At 33.7% G+C, this 21,827-nt stretch overlaps 3 protein-coding genes and 1 non-coding gene across 4 annotated transcripts; 3 read left to right on the forward strand and 1 right to left on the reverse strand.

The window, feature by feature from the left end:
- Nucleotides 1-120: 120 nt before the first annotated feature.
- On the forward strand, nucleotides 121-1,250 carry LOC116119564. The gene is made up of 3 exons (XM_031405497.1): nucleotides 121-340; nucleotides 571-782; nucleotides 870-1,250. The coding sequence occupies exons 1-3, from the start codon at nucleotides 121-123 to the stop codon at nucleotides 1,248-1,250; spliced, it is 813 nt and encodes a 270-aa protein (XP_031261357.1).
- Nucleotides 437-509, reverse strand: TRNAK-CUU. The gene has a single exon. It is a non-coding gene; the product is annotated as a tRNA-Lys (tRNA).
- A 6,934-nt stretch (nucleotides 1,251-8,184) lies between the features above and the next one.
- Nucleotides 8,185-9,714, forward strand: LOC116119569 (transcription factor bHLH91-like). The gene is made up of 4 exons (XM_031405503.1): nucleotides 8,185-8,515; nucleotides 8,570-9,042; nucleotides 9,140-9,523; nucleotides 9,610-9,714. Exons 1-4 carry the CDS (start codon nucleotides 8,185-8,187, stop codon nucleotides 9,712-9,714), a joined length of 1,293 nt encoding a protein of 430 aa, XP_031261363.1.
- Nucleotides 9,715-11,673: 1,959 nt separating this feature from the next.
- LOC116119581 (SPX and EXS domain-containing protein 3) lies at nucleotides 11,674-15,958 on the forward strand. Its single transcript, XM_031405518.1, has 13 exons — nucleotides 11,674-11,822; nucleotides 11,940-12,063; nucleotides 12,160-12,198; nucleotides 12,284-12,376; nucleotides 12,455-12,571; nucleotides 12,729-12,824; nucleotides 13,213-13,326; nucleotides 13,468-13,521; nucleotides 13,828-13,875; nucleotides 14,331-14,481; nucleotides 14,687-14,852; nucleotides 15,259-15,328; nucleotides 15,412-15,958. The coding sequence occupies exons 2-13, from the start codon at nucleotides 11,998-12,000 to the stop codon at nucleotides 15,658-15,660; spliced, it is 1,263 nt and encodes a 420-aa protein (XP_031261378.1). The 5' UTR covers nucleotides 11,674-11,822; nucleotides 11,940-11,997; the 3' UTR covers nucleotides 15,661-15,958.
- The last annotated feature ends 5,869 nt before the right edge of the window (nucleotides 15,959-21,827 follow it).

The raw sequence follows: 21,827 nt of genomic DNA on the forward strand, positions 1-21,827 counted from the left end.
GACGCATTGCTGTCTTCTTTTATACGAAGCGGTAAAAACTGAAAAAGATGAAAGCAGTTAAAAGAGTGAAACTGAGTAGCAATAGAGTAAAGACTATAGAGGATCGAAATCATCGAATTAATGGCTGAGATGAGTGGGCAGGACTATGATGGCACCAGTACCACCCTGCTGCTACAATCAGAGAACAGGGGAGATATAGAGAAGAGGAATGTAGGAGGTAGGAGGCCAAGGGAAACATGGAAAGGAGAGTATGTGAAGAGCATCGTTTACGCTGGCCTTGATGCCATTGTCACATGCTTTTCCCTCATCTCTTCTATATCTGCTGCTCGTCGTTCTTCTGGTAATTACTTACCCATTCTTATTTTTATTGCTATGTTCTTATACTGTGTTAAACCAAAAGGTCCAAAACAACGTGACACAAAAACAATTTCGAAAACGCCCACCGTGGGGCTCGAACCGACGACCACAAGGTTAAGAGCCTTGCGCTCTACCGACTGAGCTAGACGGGCTGCTTGATTTTAAGGTTTCTATATTATATTACCAATTTAATATATTTGATCCTGCATGTAGTGGATGTACTAGTTTTGGGAATTTCGAATTTAGTGGCAGATGGGATATCCATGGGGTTTGGAGATTTTGTGTCCAGCAGTACTGAGAAAGATGTAGCAGCGAATGAAAGGGCAGCAACAGAGTGGGATCTCACTAACGATAAGAGGCCTCAGCTACTAGCATTAGTCCAACATTATCAACATCTTGGGATGGACATAAATGATGCCTCCACGGTATAAGCTATGAATTAACTAAAATGGACAATCAAATATTATGTTTCATATATACACTTTGATGATGTAAAATTGTTGGAATGGTAGGTGGTGGCCATATTTGCGAAATACAAAGACATTATAGTGGATGAGAAGATGACAGTTCAAAAAAGGATGCTACCACCTGACCCATCAGAGAAGCCATGGAGGAATGGCGTCGTCACTTTCGCGGCTTTTTTATTGTTTGGCAGTGCACCACTCCTCTCTTTCATCGTTTTAATCCCGTTTACAAATAGTGACACCGATAAGTTTATTGGTGGTTGTCTCCTATCTGCCCTTTCCCTTGCATTTCTTGGTATAGCTAAGGCCAAGATTGCTGGTCAAAACTATGTGCTCTCTATTGGCATCATTTTATTTAATGGTACCATGGCAGCTAGTGCAGCTTATGCATTGGGGTTGATACTTAGGAATATAGCTGCGGATGACTAAACTAGTTTATCATTTTTCTCTTAGTTTCTTCTCTTTAAGGTGGATGTGGATTACTCTTCTTTACCAAACCCATCTTTTTCATGAATTATTGATATTTTGTTTATTTTAGAATCAAAGCATCAGTTTTTGAACGTCCCATGACAATCTTACAATTTTGGTAGCAATGCCGATAGGTTGGCAACAATCGTAGCAGCTGTGCCATGGTGATTGAGGGATGACAGTCCTGGAAGCAATAACCAATGCAACAAAGCGCTTAGTAATTGGCTGCTTAAAGACACTGAACTTACCATCAGATGCCCAACCGTCATGAGATGAGTTTGAATTTTGGAACAAGTCTTGTTTGATTGGGTATGGCAGCACACGACTAGCTTGCTTCCTGTAAACCATCCAGTTTAATGCCTTTAGAAATGGATTTAAGACATTATTAACGAATTTTCTTTACAAAGGCACATCCAACATGTGTTTTGAGTGCAATTTTAATCTAAACCATTTATTTGTTAATTTGTTTAAATTAATCTACAGACATTGTTAAACAAACCAAACTCTTTTTCTATAATAACATATATAGTTTCTTGCCCTCTATCCAACTCAACCTCAAAGGTTCTCTCTTTACGTAACTAATTAGAGTGATCTTGTCAGTTTGATATGTATCTAGCTTTTTCCATCTAACCAATTGTCTACCCATTCTTAACTTGTCTCCAATTTAAAACTCTTTAAAGAAGTAACAGGTTAATGATTTCAACTTGGAGTGAAAAAAAAAAATAATAAAAAATAATTTTGTCAGCATAATTGAATATAAATATTATTGAGAGTAGTTAGTGTGACACAAACTTTCCATGAATTGTAAAATAATGGAGTTGGATTTGTAGTTACAAAATTTAAAAAAAAAAAATAATAATAATAATTCCCTACTGATCATGGAGTTATTTAGTTTGGATAAGAAATGATATCTTTATGGTTGTTAAAGGCTAAACGGTTATAATAGTTAGTTTGAGAGGGCGGTTCGCATGGAGTGTCAGGAGATGGTGGGGGTCCACACACACTAATAGGGTATTAAAAAGGGAGAGCAACATTTTCACACGCAAGGTTTGACAAAATGTCACTTTCCCACCTATCAAGTTTTAAAATGACACTTTCCTACCTCTCGTGAGTCTTGTCAGGTTCTATTAGTATTTTCTATTAATATTTAGTTGAAAAGGAGAAAATACTTTTAAATAGTTTATTTCTTAATTAATTTATTATAAATTAAAATTTAATTAAGTCAAAGTTTTTACTCGATTATTTATTAGTTCAAGTATAAAGATTTTTTTTATTTAATTAATTAGGAATATTGATTTTTTATATTAATTAGGAAAAATGAAAAACATTATAAATTTAATAGATTATTAAATAATAGTGATGAGATATTGATAACATTATAAATAAATAAATAAAAATTAAGATCATTTAATTTTAAAAAATTTTATAGCATTACTCTTAACTTTTTAGGTGGGATTAACTATTTTTTCTTTTTTGACTTTTTAGCTAATTAAAAATTTATAAAGTCAAATTTTTAAGAGAACTTTTGTCTTTTCAATAAAATATTAATACGAAACATAACAAAACCTAACAAAGGGTAGGAGAGTGTCATTTTTAAACTTAAAGGGTGAGAAAGTGTCATTGTGTCAAACCTTGGGTGGGAACATGCCGTTCACCCTATAGAAAACACAGTAATTTACAGCTCCCACCGAAACTAACACACTTTGGCAGACTAACCATAAATTTTGTGAATACTCAAATTACAAGTATGCCATTCTCTTAAAATATGCGTACAAAACAAAGAGTTACAGGTGAGACTTGGCAAAACGGGTCGGACACGCGGGTCGACTTGTGCTCGGAATTTCTGATAAATAATATAGGGCATGGGTTAAGCCTTATGAACATGTGGAAATTAGACCCGTATCTAGCCTAGTCTGCTTTTTATGCGGGTGAGTCGGGTATACCCACAGGCATTGGTATTTTTTTTTTTAAATAATAATAAAACAAACTCTCTAAAAAAACGAAATCCCTAAATCTATATTAATAAAATGAATAATATTACACTTACAATTTATTCTCACAATCCCGATGTGATAACTCGTAATTGGTTAATCTATTACGGATTGACCAATTACGAATTATCACGTTAAGGCCGTGAAAAAAATTTATTAATAGAAGTTGTGAGTGTAACATTTTCCAAATAAGAATGAAGTTTATTTAGACTAAGTGCTGAGACAGAGAGATGAATAGAGTTGGCATCTCTTGGAATCATTTCTTGGTTACAGTTGGAAGAGAAGTTTGAAGATCAGCTATATTAGGTTGCTTTCGGCAGAAAAGACGGAACAGGTTTCCAGTTTCTCAGTCTTAAAGGTTAGTTCCTGAAGTATTTTTTAGGTTCTTGCTTTCTTTGATTCTTACTCGGTGAGTGGAAGGAAAAAAGTGATTTCCTTTCACTCTCTAATTTTTGTTCTTTTCCTCTACAGTCGGGTTTTCTTCATCTCTTGTTTTTTTTTAAATTAGTCAAATTCATTGGCTGTCTTAGTCCTCATGTGTTTGTTTGTGCTTATTCTGAAACTGAAGAGAAATAGTCACTGTTTGGTGGCTGTAAATATCCTGAGTGATTTAAATTTTAAGGGAAGTCAAAGCAATTGAAGGTATTTTCTTAATGATTTTGATTTGTAATTTTTTGTGGGGTTGGTCCATCTTGGAGAATTTAATTACACTCTACATGCATACCACTGTAGATGAGACTCCTGTCTTCTCTTCTAAGTAAAGCCTCTCTCTTTCTCAAAATAGCTAGCTCAATTGGCAAGGATAAAATTGGAATACATTTAAGATTTAAACTTTTATCTGTCATTCGAAAAATATCGACCGTTGGATGTAGATCAGAGCCAAAGAAAATCAATCATATATTGTAGTCTTCTTTTTGATTGAAAAGTAGAGTTGCAGCCTTGATTTTTTCTTGTCAATATGCCCCCGGAAATTACATATTGGTTTTGCTTGATTCTTATTTTTATGAAACCCGTAAGTTCACCTATACCCGTATAAGGTAAGGTACGAGTCCAATATACAGACCCGTTTAGATCAACTTGCTTTGGGCGCGTATCCATGGGAACCGCACCCTTTTGGACCCGACCCGCACTCAGTTCACCCGCCTGTTTTGCCAGGTCTACGGGTGAGGGAGAAAAGTGTCCTAAAAGATGAAGATGGAAAATACTATTAGTCAGTAAGACGGAAACTCTACAAAAAGAAAGAAAATCCGTCGGTCTTTCCTTCCTAGACGTAATTCTGTTTATATGTCTGCATTTTTCCAAACACTCATCTCTATAATACTGAGAGAAAAGACATTCAGTCTTTCCTTTTAAGACTAGCTCTTTCAACATTTAAGGTTGATTGGAGGGTCTCCCATATTTTTGTGCTTCCAATATTAGTAATTGCAATTTTCAAAGGTTAAAGTTTTGTTTCGTGATTCGTAGCAGCTGTGCCATGGTGATCGAGGGATGACAGTCCTAGAAGCAATAACCAAAGCAACAAAGCGCTTAGTAATTGGCTGCTTAAAGACACTGAACTTACCATCAGATGTCCAACCGTCATGAGATCAGTTTGAATTTTGGAACACGTCTTGTTTGATTGGGAATGGCAGCACACGACTAGCTTGCTTCCTGTAAACCGTCCAGTTCAATGCCTTTAGAAATGGATTTAAGACATTATTAACGAATTTTCTTTACAAAGGCACATCCAACATGTGTTTTGAGTGCAATTTTGTTAGATCGTGGAAACTTACATCCAATAAAACTATATCAATTTAATCTAAACCATTTATTTATTAATTTGTTTAAATTAATCTACAGACATTGTTAAACAAAACAAACTCTTTTTCTATAATAACATATACAGTTTCTTGCCCTCTATCCAACTCAACCTCAAAGGTTCTCTCTTTACGTAACTAATTAGAGTGATCTTGTCAGTTTGATATGTATCTAGCTTTCTCCATGTAACCAATTGTCTACCCATTCTTAACTTGTCTCCAATTTAAAACTCTTTAAAGAAGTAACAGGTTAATGATTTCAACTTGGAGTTTAAAAAAAAAGAAAAAAGAATTTTGTCAGCGTAATTTAATATAAATATTATTGAGAGTAGTTAGTGTGACACAAACTTTCCATGAATTGTAAAATAATGGAGTTGGATTTGTAGTTAAAAAATTTAAAAAAAAAAAAAAAAATTCAATTCCCTGCTGATCATGGAGTTATTTAGTTTGGATAACAAATGATATCTTTATGGTTGTTAAAGGCTAAACGGTTATAATAGTTAGTTTGAGAGGGCGGTTCGCATGGAGAGTCAGGAGATGGTGGGGTCCACACACATTAACAGGTATAAAAAAGGGAGAGCAACATTTTCACACCCAAGGTTTGACGGAATGACACTTTCCCACCCATCAAGTTTTAAAATGACACTTTCCCACCCCTAGTCAAGTTCTATTAGTATTTTCTACTAATATTTAGCTGAAAAGACGAAAATACTCTTAAATAATTTATTTCTTAATTTATTTATTATAAATTAAAATTTAATTAAGTCAAAATCTTTACTCGATTATTTATTAGTTCAAGTATAAAGATTTTTTTTTTATTTAATTAATTAGGAATATTGATTTTTTATATTAATTAGGAAAAATGAAAAACATTATAAATTTAATAGATTATTGAATAATAGTGATGAGATATCGATAACATTATAAATAAATAAAAATTAAGATCATTTAATTTTAAACAATTTTATAGCATTACTCTTAACTTTTTAGGTGGGATTAACTACTTTTTCTTTTTTAATTTTTTAGCTAATTAAAAATTTATAAAGTCAAATTTTTAAGAAAACTTTTGTCTTTTCAGTAAAATATTAATAGAAAATATAACAGAACCTAACAAAGGGTGGGAAAGTGTTATTTTTAAATTTGAAGGGTGGGATAGTGTTATTTTGTCAAACCTTGGGTGGGAAAATGTCGTTCTCCCTATAGAAAACACAGTAATTTACAGCTCCCACCTAAACTAACACACTTTGGCAGACTAACCATAAATTTTGTGAATACTCAAATTACAAGTATGCCATTCTCTTAAAATATGCGTACAAAAAAAGAGTTACAGGTGAGATTTGGCAAAACGGGTCGGACACGCGGGTCGACTTGTGCTCGGAATTTCGGATAAATAATATAGGGCATGGGTTAAGCCTTATGAACCTGTGGAAATTAGACCCGTATCTAGTCTAATCTGCTTATTATGCGGGTGAGCCGGGTACACCCACAGCCATTCGTATTTTTTTTTTAAATAATAATAAAACAAAATCTCTAAAAAAACGAAATCCTTAAAACTATATTAATAAAATGAATAATGTTACACCTACAATCTATTCTCACAATCCCGACGTGACAATTCGTAATTGGTTAATCTATTATGTGCGAATTGACCAATTACGAATTATCATATCGAAATTGTGAAAAAAAGTTTATTAATAGAAGTTATGAGTGTAACATTTTTCAAATAAGAACGAAGTTTATTGAGACTAAGTGCAGGGAGAGAGATGATTAGAATTGGCAACTCTTGGAATCATTTCTTGGTTACAGTTGGAAGAGAAGTTTGAAGATCAGCTATATTAGGTTGCTTTCGGCAGAAAAGACGGAACAAGTTTCCAGTTTCTCAGTCTTAAAGGTTAGTTCCTGAAGTATTTTTTAGGTTCTTGCTTTCTTTGATTCTTACTCTGTGAGTGGAAGGAAAAATGCGATTTCCTTTCCCTCTCTAATTTTTGTCCTTTTCCTCTGCAGTCGGGTTTCTTTTGTTTTCTTCATCTCTTGTTTTTTTAAAATTAGTCAAATTCATTGGCTGTCTTAGTCCTTGTGTGTTTGTTTGTGCTTATTCTGAAACTGAAGAGAAATAGTCACTGTTTGGTGGCTGTAAATATCCCGAGTGATTTAAATTTTAAGGGAAGTCAAAGCAATTGCAGGTATTTTCTTAATGATTTTTATTTGTAATTTTTTGTGGGGTTGGTCCATCTTCGAGAATTTAATTACACTCTACATGCATACAACTGTAGATGAGACTCCTGTCTTCTCTTCTAAGTAAAGCCTCTCTATTTCTCAAACCAGCTAGCTCAATTGGCAAGGATAAAATTGGAATACATTTAAGATTTCAACTTTTATCTGTCATTCGAAAAATATCGACTGTTGGATGTAGATCAGAGCCAAAGAAAATCAATCATACACTGTAGTCTTCTTTTTGATTGAAAAGTAAAGTTGCAGCCTTGATTTTTTCTTGTCAATATGCCCCCGGAAATTTCATACTTACTGGTTTTGCTTGATTCTTATTTTCATGAATAGTATGGGTACCCGTAGGTCCATCCATACCCGTATAAGATAAGGTACAAGTCCAATATATAGACCCGTATAGATCAACTTGCTTTGGGCGCGTATCCATGGGAACCGCACCCTTTTGGACCCGACCCGCACTCAGTTCACCCGCCCGTTTTGCCAGGTCTACGGGTGAGGGAGAAAAGTGTTCTAAAAGATGAAGATGGAAAATACTATTAGTCAGTAAGACGGAAACTCTACAAAAAGAAAGAAAATCCGTCGGTCTTTCCTTCCTAGACGTAATTCTGTTTATATGTCTGCATTTTTCCAAACACTCATCTCTATAATAGTGAGAGAAAAGACATTCTGTCTTTCCTTTTAAGACTAGCTCTTTCAACATTTAAGGCTGATTGGAGGGTCTCCTATATTTTTGTGCTTCCAATATTAGTAATTGCAATTTTCAAAGGTTAAAGTTTTGTTTCATAACTTGTGTAGTTTTTTTTTTGTTTTTTGGTGAAATTCATTCTACTTACATGTACTGGTTTTCTCACGTTGATTGATGCAGATATTAAACATTCTAAAATGTATGAGGAACCAGGGTGCTTCGATCCCAATAACTCCATGGCAGAGGGTGTATATTCTGGGTTTGCTCAAGCTATGGCAAACAACCAGAAGCAATTTGAAGAGAATCTGGAGCTCTCTGCTGAGGAACTTTCTTATCATCACCACAATCACCAAGAAGATACATCTGTTTCCGCTATGGAACTAGAGTTACAAAAGTATTTGTCCTTCAATGTGGAAAACTGTGATAATAATACCTATAGGTCCCATATGATGCAACAAGTGGTTGACGACCGTAATCAGCTTCTTTCATATGATCACTCCAACTGGAACACCGGTGATATAGGTTTTAATCAAGATGACCCACAACAAAATGGCCATAGGAGCTTCAATATCAATTCATTACCCCAAACACCAGACCTTCTCAATCTCTTTCAGTTGCCCAGATGCTCTTTGCTTCCAAATTCATCCATCTCCTTCGCAAACTCAAACCATGACACTACTCCTTTGGGCTTTATCGAAGACCTCCCAGCCTCAGATAGCACCTCCGTTTTGTATGATCCATTATTTCATCTCAACCTGTCCCCACAACCTCCTTTGTTTAGGGAATTATTGCCATCTATACCCCATGGGTACAACTTGCCAACCTCAAGAAGTGATGCTAATTCTTTGTTTGGGGATGAGAGAGATTCAAACGGAGTAAAGGCTTACCAAGATGAGGATGGAGGGATGCTGGAGTTTACAAGGGACATGGCTTGTATTGTTAGAGGGAGTGGAAATGGCAAGAAGAAAAAGCCCTTTACCACGGAGCGGCAAAGGAGAGAACACTTCAATAAAAAGTACACGGCCCTGAGGAATTTGCTTCCTAACCCTAGCAAGGTACATGTTTCTGCTTCTCTTTAATTTCGTGGTAATTAATGTTTATATTATGTCATACCAGCTACTAATATAACAATTTTGCACATGCATAACAAAGATCGATAGAGCCTCAATTGTGGGAGATGCTATTGAGTACACCAAAGAGCTTCTTAGAACAGTTAACGAGCTCAAATTACTAGTTGAGAGAAAAAGATGTGGTAGAGAGAGAATCAAGAGGCACAAGACAGAAGACGATGCTGTAGGGGATGTTGAGCAGTCCTATAGCGGTTCTTTAAGGAGTTCCTGGCTTCAGAGAAAATCCAAGGATACTGAGGTTGATGTTCGTATCATTGACGATGAAGTAACCATCAAACTCGTTCAACGAAAGAAGATCGACTGCTTGTTATTTGTTTCTAAAGTTCTTGACGAGCTTCATTTGGATCCCCACCATGTTGCCGGTGGCCACATTGGTGATTATTACAGCTATCTGTTCAACACAAAGGTGGATGTGGATTACTCTTCTTTACCAAACCCATCTTCTCCATGGAGTGTTTTCTGAGAGATTTATGTTTATTTCTAATTTTGCAGATATATGAAGGTTCTTCAGTTTATGCTGGTGCGATAGCCAATAAGATCATTGAGGTTATGGACACAGAATATGCAGCTACTCCATCCACAGCCACAAGTATCTAATTCCAAGTTTCAGTCTTCATTAACGTGGATAGATCGATGTCTTTCATACTCAACTACGTCGTTCGTGCATAAGAAATTAAGCCGGTACGAATGGTGTGAAACTAGAGCATTAAGAGATAATATAGCAATTCCTGCAGCCGCCCCCCGCCCTGTTTGTTTTTCTGAAAAATTAACAAAATTAGGTTGTAATAAAATAGAACAGTGGATTCTTAAAAGTTACAAGAAAAAAAAAAAGGTCATGCAATTAGTTTGTAGTAACTGTCGTTGGCCGTTAGTATAGTCAAGTCAATTATATATCATTAATTACTCCAATTTAGTTGCCAGCTAGTGTTAATTGCTTAAATCAAAAATATTTAATTTTCGTAAACATTTAATTCTATTAAGCTTCTGATAATGGCCGAAGTCGAAGAAATTGAATATGGTTATAGACCCAAGCAGATCGTCACAGCAGAAAACGATTATATCATTCTGTATGAGGTTGGCAGTGCTTCTGCTTCTGGAGCTACTGTCTACAGAGCAGTGTCCGTTCCAAGTTATCCTGAATTCGTACATGAAATTTCAGTTCCAGTTTTTGTTGGTTTGAAGGTGATTAATATAAATCAAAGGGAAGTATATACAAAGCTGGCACGAGACATTTATAGGCACAAGAATTTGAGCCATTAAAACATACTGCCAATTTATAAAACATTAATTTATGAAGAAATGTTTTATGCTGAAATGCCTTTTATGAATTGTTCTCTTGAAACAATCGTGTCCTTTTTACACAAATTTGGTTTGGCAGAAGACTGCCTCAGGGAAACTGTTAAAGCTCTAATTTATCTACATAAACAGAGCTTGCTTCATAAAGATATTCATGCTGGACACATCTTCATCAAACATGCACATCGTCATATTATGCTTTGCTTTTGCGGGCTCTATCTATGAACACCATTACATTGTTGATGAAAATTCTACGCCGTCCCCTTCCTCCTCCTCCTCCTCCTCCTCCTCTATCTCCACTTGGGTTGCTGCCATGAAGTAGTAATATTTGGTGATAATTATTATATCTGTCAGAGTGACATATGGCTTATTGGAAGTAATACTGTACTACAATTAGTTAATGGTGGTTCAATTCGAGTCTCTAATCACCAACTATTGGATGATATGATCAAAATTTTGGTTAAACGCTCTAAAATACCCACATGGGATATCAGGTACTGCTATAGAAGTAAGTTATCCAAGCACTTCTGGAATATGGTGAAGATTTGTTTAGGTCATGACCCCGGAAAAGAGACCGACTGCTGAGCAGCTGTTGAATCACAGTTTCTTCAAGAAATCTGGCACAATATAAGTTGTATTGCGCCAACAAAAAAATCTCCCTAATCTCCAACTCATTGATACAATTTCTTTTATAAGTAAGAAGGAAGCCTGTATTGTATTAAGCATGTATCCGAATGATTCTTTTATTTGCATTTATATTTGACCAAATTGATGCCCAAATCAAACAGTACTCCGTAAAAGTCATAAAAGATAGAAATAACAAATAAGTATAACCCCTTCTTTTTTTAATTATAAAATATAAATAATAGTTAACTTGTGTATATTATATACGCAATAAATTAGAGAATTATCCACCCTTGGATGGTCCAAATGATAAGACGAGCGCTAAAATGTATGGTTTAGACACATGGTTTCTGATTTAAATTTCTCTGGGTCCCAAGATTTAAGTAGAGGGTCATGACAGTGAGTTGCTGTGCTAATCCTCCCCTGAAGATTAGTCGGGATGCACGGCCGGATAATTGGTTAATAAATAAATAAATTAAAGAATTTATATGTTATGGATATTTATATTAAATAAACGAACTAATATGGGCTATTTTTTCAGATGCGGCCATTTAAGCCCAAATGAAGTTTAATTAACGAATTAAACAGAGGAATTCAATATTTGATATTTCCCATAATAATGAACGTGGCAAGATATCGTACTAAGTCAATCATCTGAACTGAAGACCGCACAACAGGAGTGTAAGAAACCACAATTTATCGGGTGAGAGATACCTTAGCATTCAAGTCTCGACGACAATCTTTTATATCAGATCTGACAATCACGGCGTCGTTTATTCAATCCGGTAAGTTAGCACTCAATTCTCCGCCCCGTTCTTTTCAATTTCGTCATGAATTACCGATATATCACTCTTGTAAACTTGTAACTTCGGAATTTCAATTGACATTTGCTTGTGGTACAGGCGAGGCCGGAAGTGTTGAGGAAGACTGTGTGATTTCATTGGTGCTAACTCAAATGAAATGAAGAGTATCAGTTCACCAGTAATGCCATCCGGTCCATCTCCAACCTTTTTATGGAGGTTCAAGGTGATTTAGGTCATTTACTGTTAATTAAATTTTTATCAGAATTTTCGTTTTGGAGATTCTATATTTTGAATTTATAATGTGGATTGTTTTTTTCAGGTAATATTGTTTCTTATGTGGGGTTTTAGTTGCTGCAAGGTCAGTGCTGTAATTTTGGAGAAATTTCTTTATCAGTTTGTTCCAGAGTTTTGTTGCTGATTTTTTTTATTTTTAAATTGACCAGATTGGATGGGATTCTGTTATGAGAATGGGTGTAGACTTGCGTGACTTATTCTTCTATGAAGCATTTTTGTACTATAATCCTCTCCTCCTTGTGGTGAGTTGACATTTTTCTCAAAGATATCAGATTTTTATGGAAAATTGGAAATTTACGTTTGCACCATTCTTGTTGCAGACAATGATGGTTTGGCTCTGGGGAGTAAACTTATGGGTCTTCTCGCAAGGCAGTGTCAATTATACAAAAATATTTGATCTTGATCAAAACCACCTTACTCACAAGGAAATATGGAAGGTACTGAGCTTTGCATTTCATATCAATTGTATTTATCTTGGTGTTTCAACTTACTAACTTTTCTTGTTATAAATTTGACACATTTTTTATCTTACTTTACTTAGTTTAAGATTCAGTATTGAGGCAAGAAATTCAATTTCTGATTTGGTATATGCAGTGTAGCACTTGGATGACAATTATTGTCCCATCTAGCATGACAGCATACCTTTATCTCTACTCTCATGGAGAAGTGTCATTGGCGGCATCACAACCAGTGTAATATCTGTTCTGCTTCTTGATTTACTCCTACCTTTGCTATCCTTGGATTTTGATTTCTTGCATCAGACACTAGTTTTCAGCGCACTGCAATAATTATGCTTCTAGTTTCTTTATCTGTTTCTTCAATACTTAATAAGTGCTGCGATAAGAGATGTGGTTGTCTGTTCAGATAACATTTTTTATGGCATAGATACCTTTGCGATTCACTTTTTTTTTCAATGGATCTTTCTTTTGTCAACTTTTTAGGTAAAAATTGTGTCAAAACTTGGTTGCAGTTTCTACTTTACAGTACTCTTTGTGTTAAGTAGCAAAAATTGGCTCACTAACCTTGCCTCTATCTCTTGTAGATAAATAGTGCTAATCTTTACATGTTTCTAGTGCAGGTACTCCTATATATCGCCATTGCTGTGGTTCTTATATTCCCCTTTGATATCTTCTATTTGTCATCTCGTTACTTCTTATTGAGGACACTATGGAGAATAGCTCTTCCACTTCAGGCAAGTATTGCTTTTTATTGTCATTGAAATGACCTGGAAAATGTAACTACATTTAAGTAGTGATTTTCCTAAAGTTAATTGACATTTAACAGATTTGAAGCTCATTGTTTTTTATCGCAATGGATGTTTTCTGTGTAACAGCCAATTACATTTCCTGACTTTTTCTTGGCTGATATTCTGACCTCCATGGCAAAGGTATGAACCTACAGCCTTATTTACCCATTTTCTAAAGAAAACTGCCTTTTCTACTTCCATTGACTACAAGTTGTGTGAATTTGAGACACGTTATAATTTTTTTTCATACAATTCTTGTATTCTCGTGGAAAACTCTTCTTTACTGTTATTTAGATGCAAATAACTGTGATAGTATTGAATGTCCAACTGCCTTAAACTCTTAATCCATCTTTATCCTTACCTAAAGCTATTTCTCTGTGAAATTTCTGTCTAAACTTTAAGCTGCATTATTTTTTCTTGTTGCTTGTAATTGTTAATTATATGCAGGTATTTTCAGATCTGGAGCGTTCAGTCTGTCGAATGGTTCACCAACAGGTTAGTATTTTAATATTGGAGATATATTTTACTCTATATGCAATTATTTGATGAAGGCTCTGTAGCATTGTTATTACTCTTCTATTAATTCTGATCTGAATCACACTACAGCTACATTTCTTTATTTATAACACTATTGTATTTTGCTTCTTCAGCAATTATATATTTTATTGTCCTTGTAAGGTTTTAAATTGGACATTGGGAGAAGGGAGAGATGCAAAATAAAAAATGAAGTGCATGTACCAGAATACCTCACACATGCATGTATGACATCAAACATTTAAAACATCTTAACAATCCTTGTGCTGCAAATTGTAGTGAACTGGAAGTGTTATTCTTTATTGTGATACCCTATGAGATTTAGTTGCTGTTAAATCACCAGTCCACGTTATAGAATAATATTTAACACTATGCTTTAGTCATGGATAACCAAGATGGGGTTTCCTTAAATGTAGGTTGCTACAATTGCATGGTTTGAAGCTGATTCGGTTTGTGGAAGTCACTCAATAGCTATCCCACTGGTGCTTGTTGTCCCTTATCTTTGTCGCTTATTGCAATGTCTTCGTCAGTACAAGGATACAAAGGAAAAGACAACGCTTTTAAATGGTAATGCCTCCGTTAACTATTTCTTCTTGTTTTTTTAATACTATCTAGTATTTCCATTTTGGAGAAATAAAAATGCTATGGCTGGTTTATTTATATCCTTGTATAAAAACGTGCTCACTTGTCATTGCTATAAATGACTGTCTTGTATTCATTTATTCTTCTCTGCTATATTATCATCCTAATGCTGTTGGCATGTGGTTTTCAGCTTTTAAATATTCAACTGCAGTCCCAGTGATATTTCTTTCAGCTCTAAAATATCACGTCTTACCTGATATGTGGACATCCATTTATCGACCACTTTGGCTTCTCTCTAGTGTTATTAACTCACTGTATTCATTCTACTGGGATGTAACTCGAGATTGGGACCTGAGGTATGCTAAAGCGTTCTTTTTACCCAAAAATTTAGATTCATGTGCTTGCCTTTTACAATGACATTACCATTTCATATCGTAGGAGGGATGGAATAAGGGAAAGGATAAGATAGAGAGAGGATATCATGTCCTTTTTTGTTGGAAAGAAATAGTGAGAGTGAAGGGAAAAACGGCTTTTCAATTCAATAGTAGCCGTAGATTCAATGTATAGCTTTGTAGAACCGTAAATTTAATTAAATCTAAATTGATCTTTGTTTATTTTTTTTATTGAAAGCTGCACAATATGGGTTGCGTTTAGTGCTAGATATACTCCTAAACAAGCACAACTTTGAATTAAGCAGTGACAGAATTCTTCATGTGCTCATGCTATGCATGAATATTAACATGTTTTTACCTTGTTTTCCAGCGTCTTCTCCAGGATTTTCAAGTTCAACAGACCAAACTATTGTTCAAACCTGTTATATGGGCGGCAATGGGTAAGATTTAGATACATCTGGTATGATTGGATATCCTTTTCTGCTGGAGAGTTTAACACAATTTTTGTTTTGTGGAATTGCAGGTATATTTCTGGGTTCTTGGAAGCAACCTGATCCTCCGTTGCTCGTGGACATACAAACTCTCTGCTCATCTGCGCCATAACTACCTGACCGTGTTTGCAGTCACTGTCTTGGAGATGCTCCGGCGGTTCCAGTGGATATTTTTTCGAGTAGAAAACGAGTGGAATAAAATAACCAAGACAAGCTTCCAGCTTCCAATGACTGAAGTACCAAAAGAAGAAGAAAAATTACTTGCCTCAATTAATCATTGACGTATAGAGTATACAGACCTGCCAATTCCACTCTCCTGCCTTATAGTAGCATCAAATCAATTCATTCTTTGCACTGATCGCAAACAATTTGCTCTGTTTCAGTGTCATACTGTAGTGTAGAACTTGCTTTTAGGAGGCTTATATAGGTTGATGATTATATGTGGACCCTAGGCTATGCTGGGCTAGGTCCAATTTGAACGTGACTTGGATGTATGATGTATCAAATCAATTCTTTTGAACATGTCCAAATTGCGAGGAATCAGCTTTATTTACCAACTAACCATTATAATAATAATAATAATAATATTAAAGGTGTTATTTTGATTTAATATAAATAAATTATAAATTATATATATATAAGCTGAATACCCGTATAGTTTGACTGTCATGTAGCATATTTGAAAGCTCTAAATTGTTTCATTTTCACATTGGATTGACAAGTCGTTCTATCTTGACATATTGGGTTAGTATTTTTGTTCTATCTTATTATTAATTAATTAAAAAAACTGAATATATATATATATATATATATATATATATAAACTTAAATACCCATATGGGTTGATTATCACGTGACACATTTTGGAAGATTTAAAATTGCTCTATTTTGACATATTTGATTGACAAGCCGTTCTATCCTGACATGTTTGATTAGTATTTATTGTTCCATTTATAATTATTAATTAATTTGAAAAAATGGAATCTGTATTATTATTAATAATAATAATACAGGTGCATTGTATTAACATTCTAAAGGTCTAACCATAATGACACTTTGGATTTGTGATTGTCATATAATTAAATTTTATTGATGATGATATAGACAATATTAATTGCAGCATTGGTATTTCAAAGTCTAAATAAATAGACATAAAGATTGGATTACATAGGTGCATTGCATTGGTTGTATTAATAATTAATAATAATACTAATTATATACGTGCATTGTATTGATATTCTAAAGGTCTAACCATAATGACACTTTAGATTTGTGATTGTCAGGTAGTTGAATTATATTAGTGATGATGTAGACAATATTAATTATTGCATTGGTATTACAAAGTCTAAATACATAGACATAAATATTGGATTACATAGGTGCATTGCATTGGTAGTAAAAACGTACATGTTTATTAATAATTATATAGGTGCATTGTACTAACATTGCAAACCTTTCTTTGTATTTAATTGTGTTGGAATTCGAAATATCTTAAAAATGGGTTATAAAATGGGTGTATGTTCAGTTGTGTATTATCGCAACATGTTAGTTAGTGTCAACAATATGTTTGGTCTTTTGTTAATTGTTTATAGGTCATGTTAGTTTGTGTCAATGATACGTCTGTTATTCATGATTTTGTTAATCGATGATTTTTTATTTATTTATGTTTTTATTATTGTTTACAGGTCAGAGATTCATGAATTGGCATGGAATAAAGGAAGGATGTCCGATTGACCTTGTCAAATGAGTTGTTATTTTGATTTGTTATTTTGAGCTGTAAGTATATCTTCTAACTATTTTAATACGAAATTGTAAGTATATCTCGTAACTATTTTAACGGTTATTATTTGGTTGAATGATTGTTTTTGTTTAGTCAATCTATTTGAATGATTAATTATGTTAGTCCTGAAACGGTAAGTATATTCCTTAACAATTTTAATATGAAGATCAATTAACTTTTGTTGATTTCGTTTTCAGGTAACAGTTGTTATACGAATGAATAATTGTTTCTTAACAATCTTAATATAAAGATCGATTAAATTTTGTTATGTTTGTTTTCAAGGAAATGTTCATGTACTTTACTAAAATCAAATCGAGGATGATCCTATTGTCAGCTGAACTGTGAGTATGTGTCATATCTATATTAGTAGAAACAGTTCATTTGTGTTGAATATATTTTTTTGTAAAAACATTCGTATATTTTAATTTGTTATATGAATGACTAATTGTTTATATCTTGCTGATGTGCGAGTATATATGTTAAATTAATTAATTTTGGCTGATTTTGTTTTCCAATTAATAGGTGTTATTTGAAATATTTCTTATTAGTCCTAATATGATAAACCCTTAAATTTGGGTTAAGGAAACCATTCATTTTATCATCACACGCATTTCGATTTCCACTGAATAATTCATAGTAAATTGACCATAGCTTACTCAATAAAAATCCAACTGATGGGAGGATTGAATCTTTAGAAACTATATAGACAATGCTTTAATTTGGATAACTGTAACCCCACTACCGAACCATTCCTTTCATCATCACACACATTTCAGCTTCCATTGATCAGTCAGTAGTAAATTGACCATAGCTTACTCAATAAAAATCCAACTGATGGGAGGATTGAATCTTTAGAAACTATATAGACAATGCTTTAATTTGGATAACTGTAACCCCACTACCGAACCATTCCTTTCATCATCACACACATTTCAGCTTCCATTGATCAGTCAGTAGTAAATTGACCATAGCTTACTCAATAAAAATCCAATTGATGAGAGGTTTGCATCTTTAGAAACTAGACAAACAAGGCTTTAAATTTATATATTATATGCTTAATTTTGATAACTATAGTCCCACAGACGATCCATTCATTTTATTATCATACACATTTTGGTTTCCCCTATTTCTCAATTTCTACTGAATAGTCAGTAATAAATTAGTCATAACTTACTCAATAAAAATCCAATTGATGAGCGGTTTGAATCTTTGAAAACTAAACAAATAGGGCTTTAATTTGATATATTATATGCTTAATTTAGATAACTGTAGCCCCACTGCCAAACCATTCATTTTATCATCACACACATTTTGGTTTTCACCGAACAGTCAATAGTAAATTGATCATAACTTGCTCAATAAAACTCCAATTGATGAGAGGTTTGAATATTTAGAAACTAGACAAAAATTTGGTATATTATAAGCTTAATTTGGATAACTATAGCCCTACTGCCGAACCATTCCCTTTATCATCACACATATTTTAGTTTCCTATGTTTCTCGATTTCCACTAAACAATCAGTAGTAAATTAGCCATAACTTATTCAATAAAAATCCAATTGATGAGAGGTTTGAATCTTTAGAAACTAGACAGATATAACTTTAATTTGATATATTATACACTTAATTTTGATAACTGTAGCCCCACTGCCGAACCATTCATTTTATTATCACGCACATAAAACCAATTAAATTTTAGTAATGACAAAGGAAAACAAATATTGATATATAGTTTTAATCAATGTTTTAAAACCAACCCGGGGTGAAACCCGGCAAAGTTGTCAGATCCTGGGTTAACAAAAACTTCTAAAATTCAGCAAATACACCCCTAAAAATTATTTAAGTCTCTATAGGTTTGAAATTTGGCAAACACACCCTAAATACAAATTGGCTGGTGATTGGTTGGCAGCGACGACACCCCAGATGCAACCCCAATCGTCCCTTTAGTCCATTCCCCTTAAAATATACCCAAGATCTGGACGAAATAAGTTCAATTTCGGCCAGATTTCATTGACGTCGGCATCAACAACCGTCCCCATCACCTAGAAATTACTCTCCTCTTCCTCCTGACCAGAACCCACCTCACCCCACCCCCATTAGCCTCGCCAATCGCCGGCAAAAGCCGGTTGTTGCTGCTGCTAGTTTTGTTCGATTTTCGATCGCTTTACTCATCGGAAATCAACTCCGTCACCACCATTGCATTCACCAGCACTTTCTCTTCAAAAGCCCCAACATCCCGGCGGTCAATTGTTTGCCAATCATCATTCCAAATCCTAGGATTTTGGGTGAATAGGAAAAATATAAACCCGGCTCATTGAAGCTTTCGAGTCCCGGTTAAACCGGCCAGGCTAGGCCGGGTTTTAAAACATTGGTTTTAATTGTATTTGTTCTATCTCTTTTTGTTGATATCTTTTTATGTTACATACATATATCGAAAACATATTGTTACTGGATATAACAAATTTTATTTGTATCAAATATATCATCTGATGTTTATTATCGAACTATATGCTATGAAAAGAGGTTGTTGCTAAATATAACTAATTTCATTTATTTAACATATGCATTTTGGTTTCCACTGAACAATCAGTAGTAAATTAACTATAACTTGCTCAATAAAAATCCAATTGATGAGAGGATTGAATCTCTAGAAACTAGACAAATAGTGCATTAATTTGATAAATAATTTGGATAACTGTAGCCCCACTGCCGAACCATTCTTTTTATCATCACACACATTTCGACTTCTACTGAACAGTCAGTAGTAAATTGACCATAACTTGCTTAATAAAAATTCAATTGATGAGAGGTTTGAATCTTTAGAAACTAGACAGACAGGGATTTAAATTAATATATTATATACTAAATTTGGATAACTGTAGCCCCAGTTCCAAACTATTCCTTTTATCTTCACACATATATTTGTTTCCCCTGTTTCTCGATTTCCACTAAATAGTCAGTAATAAATTAGTTATAACTTGCTCAATAAAAATCCAACTGGTGAGCGGTTTAAATATTTGAAAACTAGACAGATAGAAATTTAATTGGATATATTATATGCTTAATTTGGATAACTTTAGCCCCACTGCCGAACCATTCCTTTTATTTTCGCACACATTTTGGTTTCTATTGAACAGTCAGTAGTAAATTGACCATAACTTACTCAATAAAAACTTCAATTGATGAGAAGTTTGAATCTTTAGAAACTGGACAGATAAGTCTTTAATTTGATATATTATACACTTAATTTAGATAAATGTAGCCCCATTTTTGAACCATTCCTTTTATCATCGGACACATTTCGGTTTCCCATGTTTCTCGATTTCTACTGAACAATCAATAATAAATTGGTCATAACTAACTCAATAAAAATCCAATTGATGAGAGGTTTGAATCTTTAGAAACTAGACAGATAGGGCTTTAATTTGCTATATTATACACTTAATTTTTATAACTATAGCTCCATTGCCGGACCATTTATTTTATCATCACACACATAAAACAAATTCAATTTTAGTGATGACAAAGGAAAACAAATATTGATATACAGTTTTAATTGTATTTGTTCTAACTCTTTTTGTTGATATTTTTTTATGTTACATACATATATCGAAAACAGGTTGTTGCTAAATACAAAAATTTTTATTTGTATCACAAATATCATCTGATGTGTGTTGTCGAACCATGTAGCTTTAGTAAATCATTTAAAATATACTGAACTATTATTATTATCCTTAAAGGAAAACAAATATTGATATGTAGTTTTAATTGTAATTATTCTTTGTCTTTTTGTTGATATCTTTTTATGTTACATACATATATCATGAAAAGAGGTTGTTGTCGAATATAACTAATTTCATTTATTTAACAAATATCAACTGATGTTTGATGCTAAACCATGTAGCTTTAGTAAACTATTCATTTTTATCATTACACACATTTAGGTTTCCATTAAACAATCAGTAGTAAATTGACAATAATTTGCTCAATAAGAATTTAATTGATGAGAGGCTTGAATATTTAGAAACTAGATAGATAGGGCTTTAATTTGATATATTATACGCTTAATTTGGATAATTATCGCCTTGTTGTCGAACAGTTCCTTTTATCATCACACGTATTTCGGTTTCCATTGAACAGTCAATAGTAACTTGACTATAACTTTCTCAATAAAATTTCAATTGATGAGAGGTTTAAATCTTTGGAAACTAGACAGATAGAGCTTTAATTTGATATATTATATGCTTAATTTTGATAAATGTAGCCCCACTACCAAACCATCCATTATATCATCACACACATTTCGATTTCCACTGAACAGTCAGTAGTAAATTGACCATAACTTCCTCAATAAAAATCCAATTGATGAGAGGTTTTAGAAACTAGACAGACATGACTTTAATTTGATATATTATACTCTTAATTCGGATAACTGTAGCCCCACCATCGAGTCATTCCTTTTATTATCACACACATTTCAGTTTCCCCTATTTCTCAATTTCCACTGAACAGTCAGTAGTAAATTAGTCATAACTTGCTCATAAAAATCTAATTGATAAGCGGTTTGAATCTTTGAAAACTAGAAAGATAAGGCTTGAATTTGATATATTATATGATGAATTAAGATAACTATAGACCTGCTGCCGAACCATTCATTTTATCATTATA

Source organism: Pistacia vera, unplaced genomic scaffold (genome assembly GCF_008641045.1).
Source record: "Pistacia vera cultivar Batoury unplaced genomic scaffold, PisVer_v2 Contig896, whole genome shotgun sequence".
Taxonomy (NCBI): domain Eukaryota; kingdom Viridiplantae; phylum Streptophyta; class Magnoliopsida; order Sapindales; family Anacardiaceae; genus Pistacia; species Pistacia vera.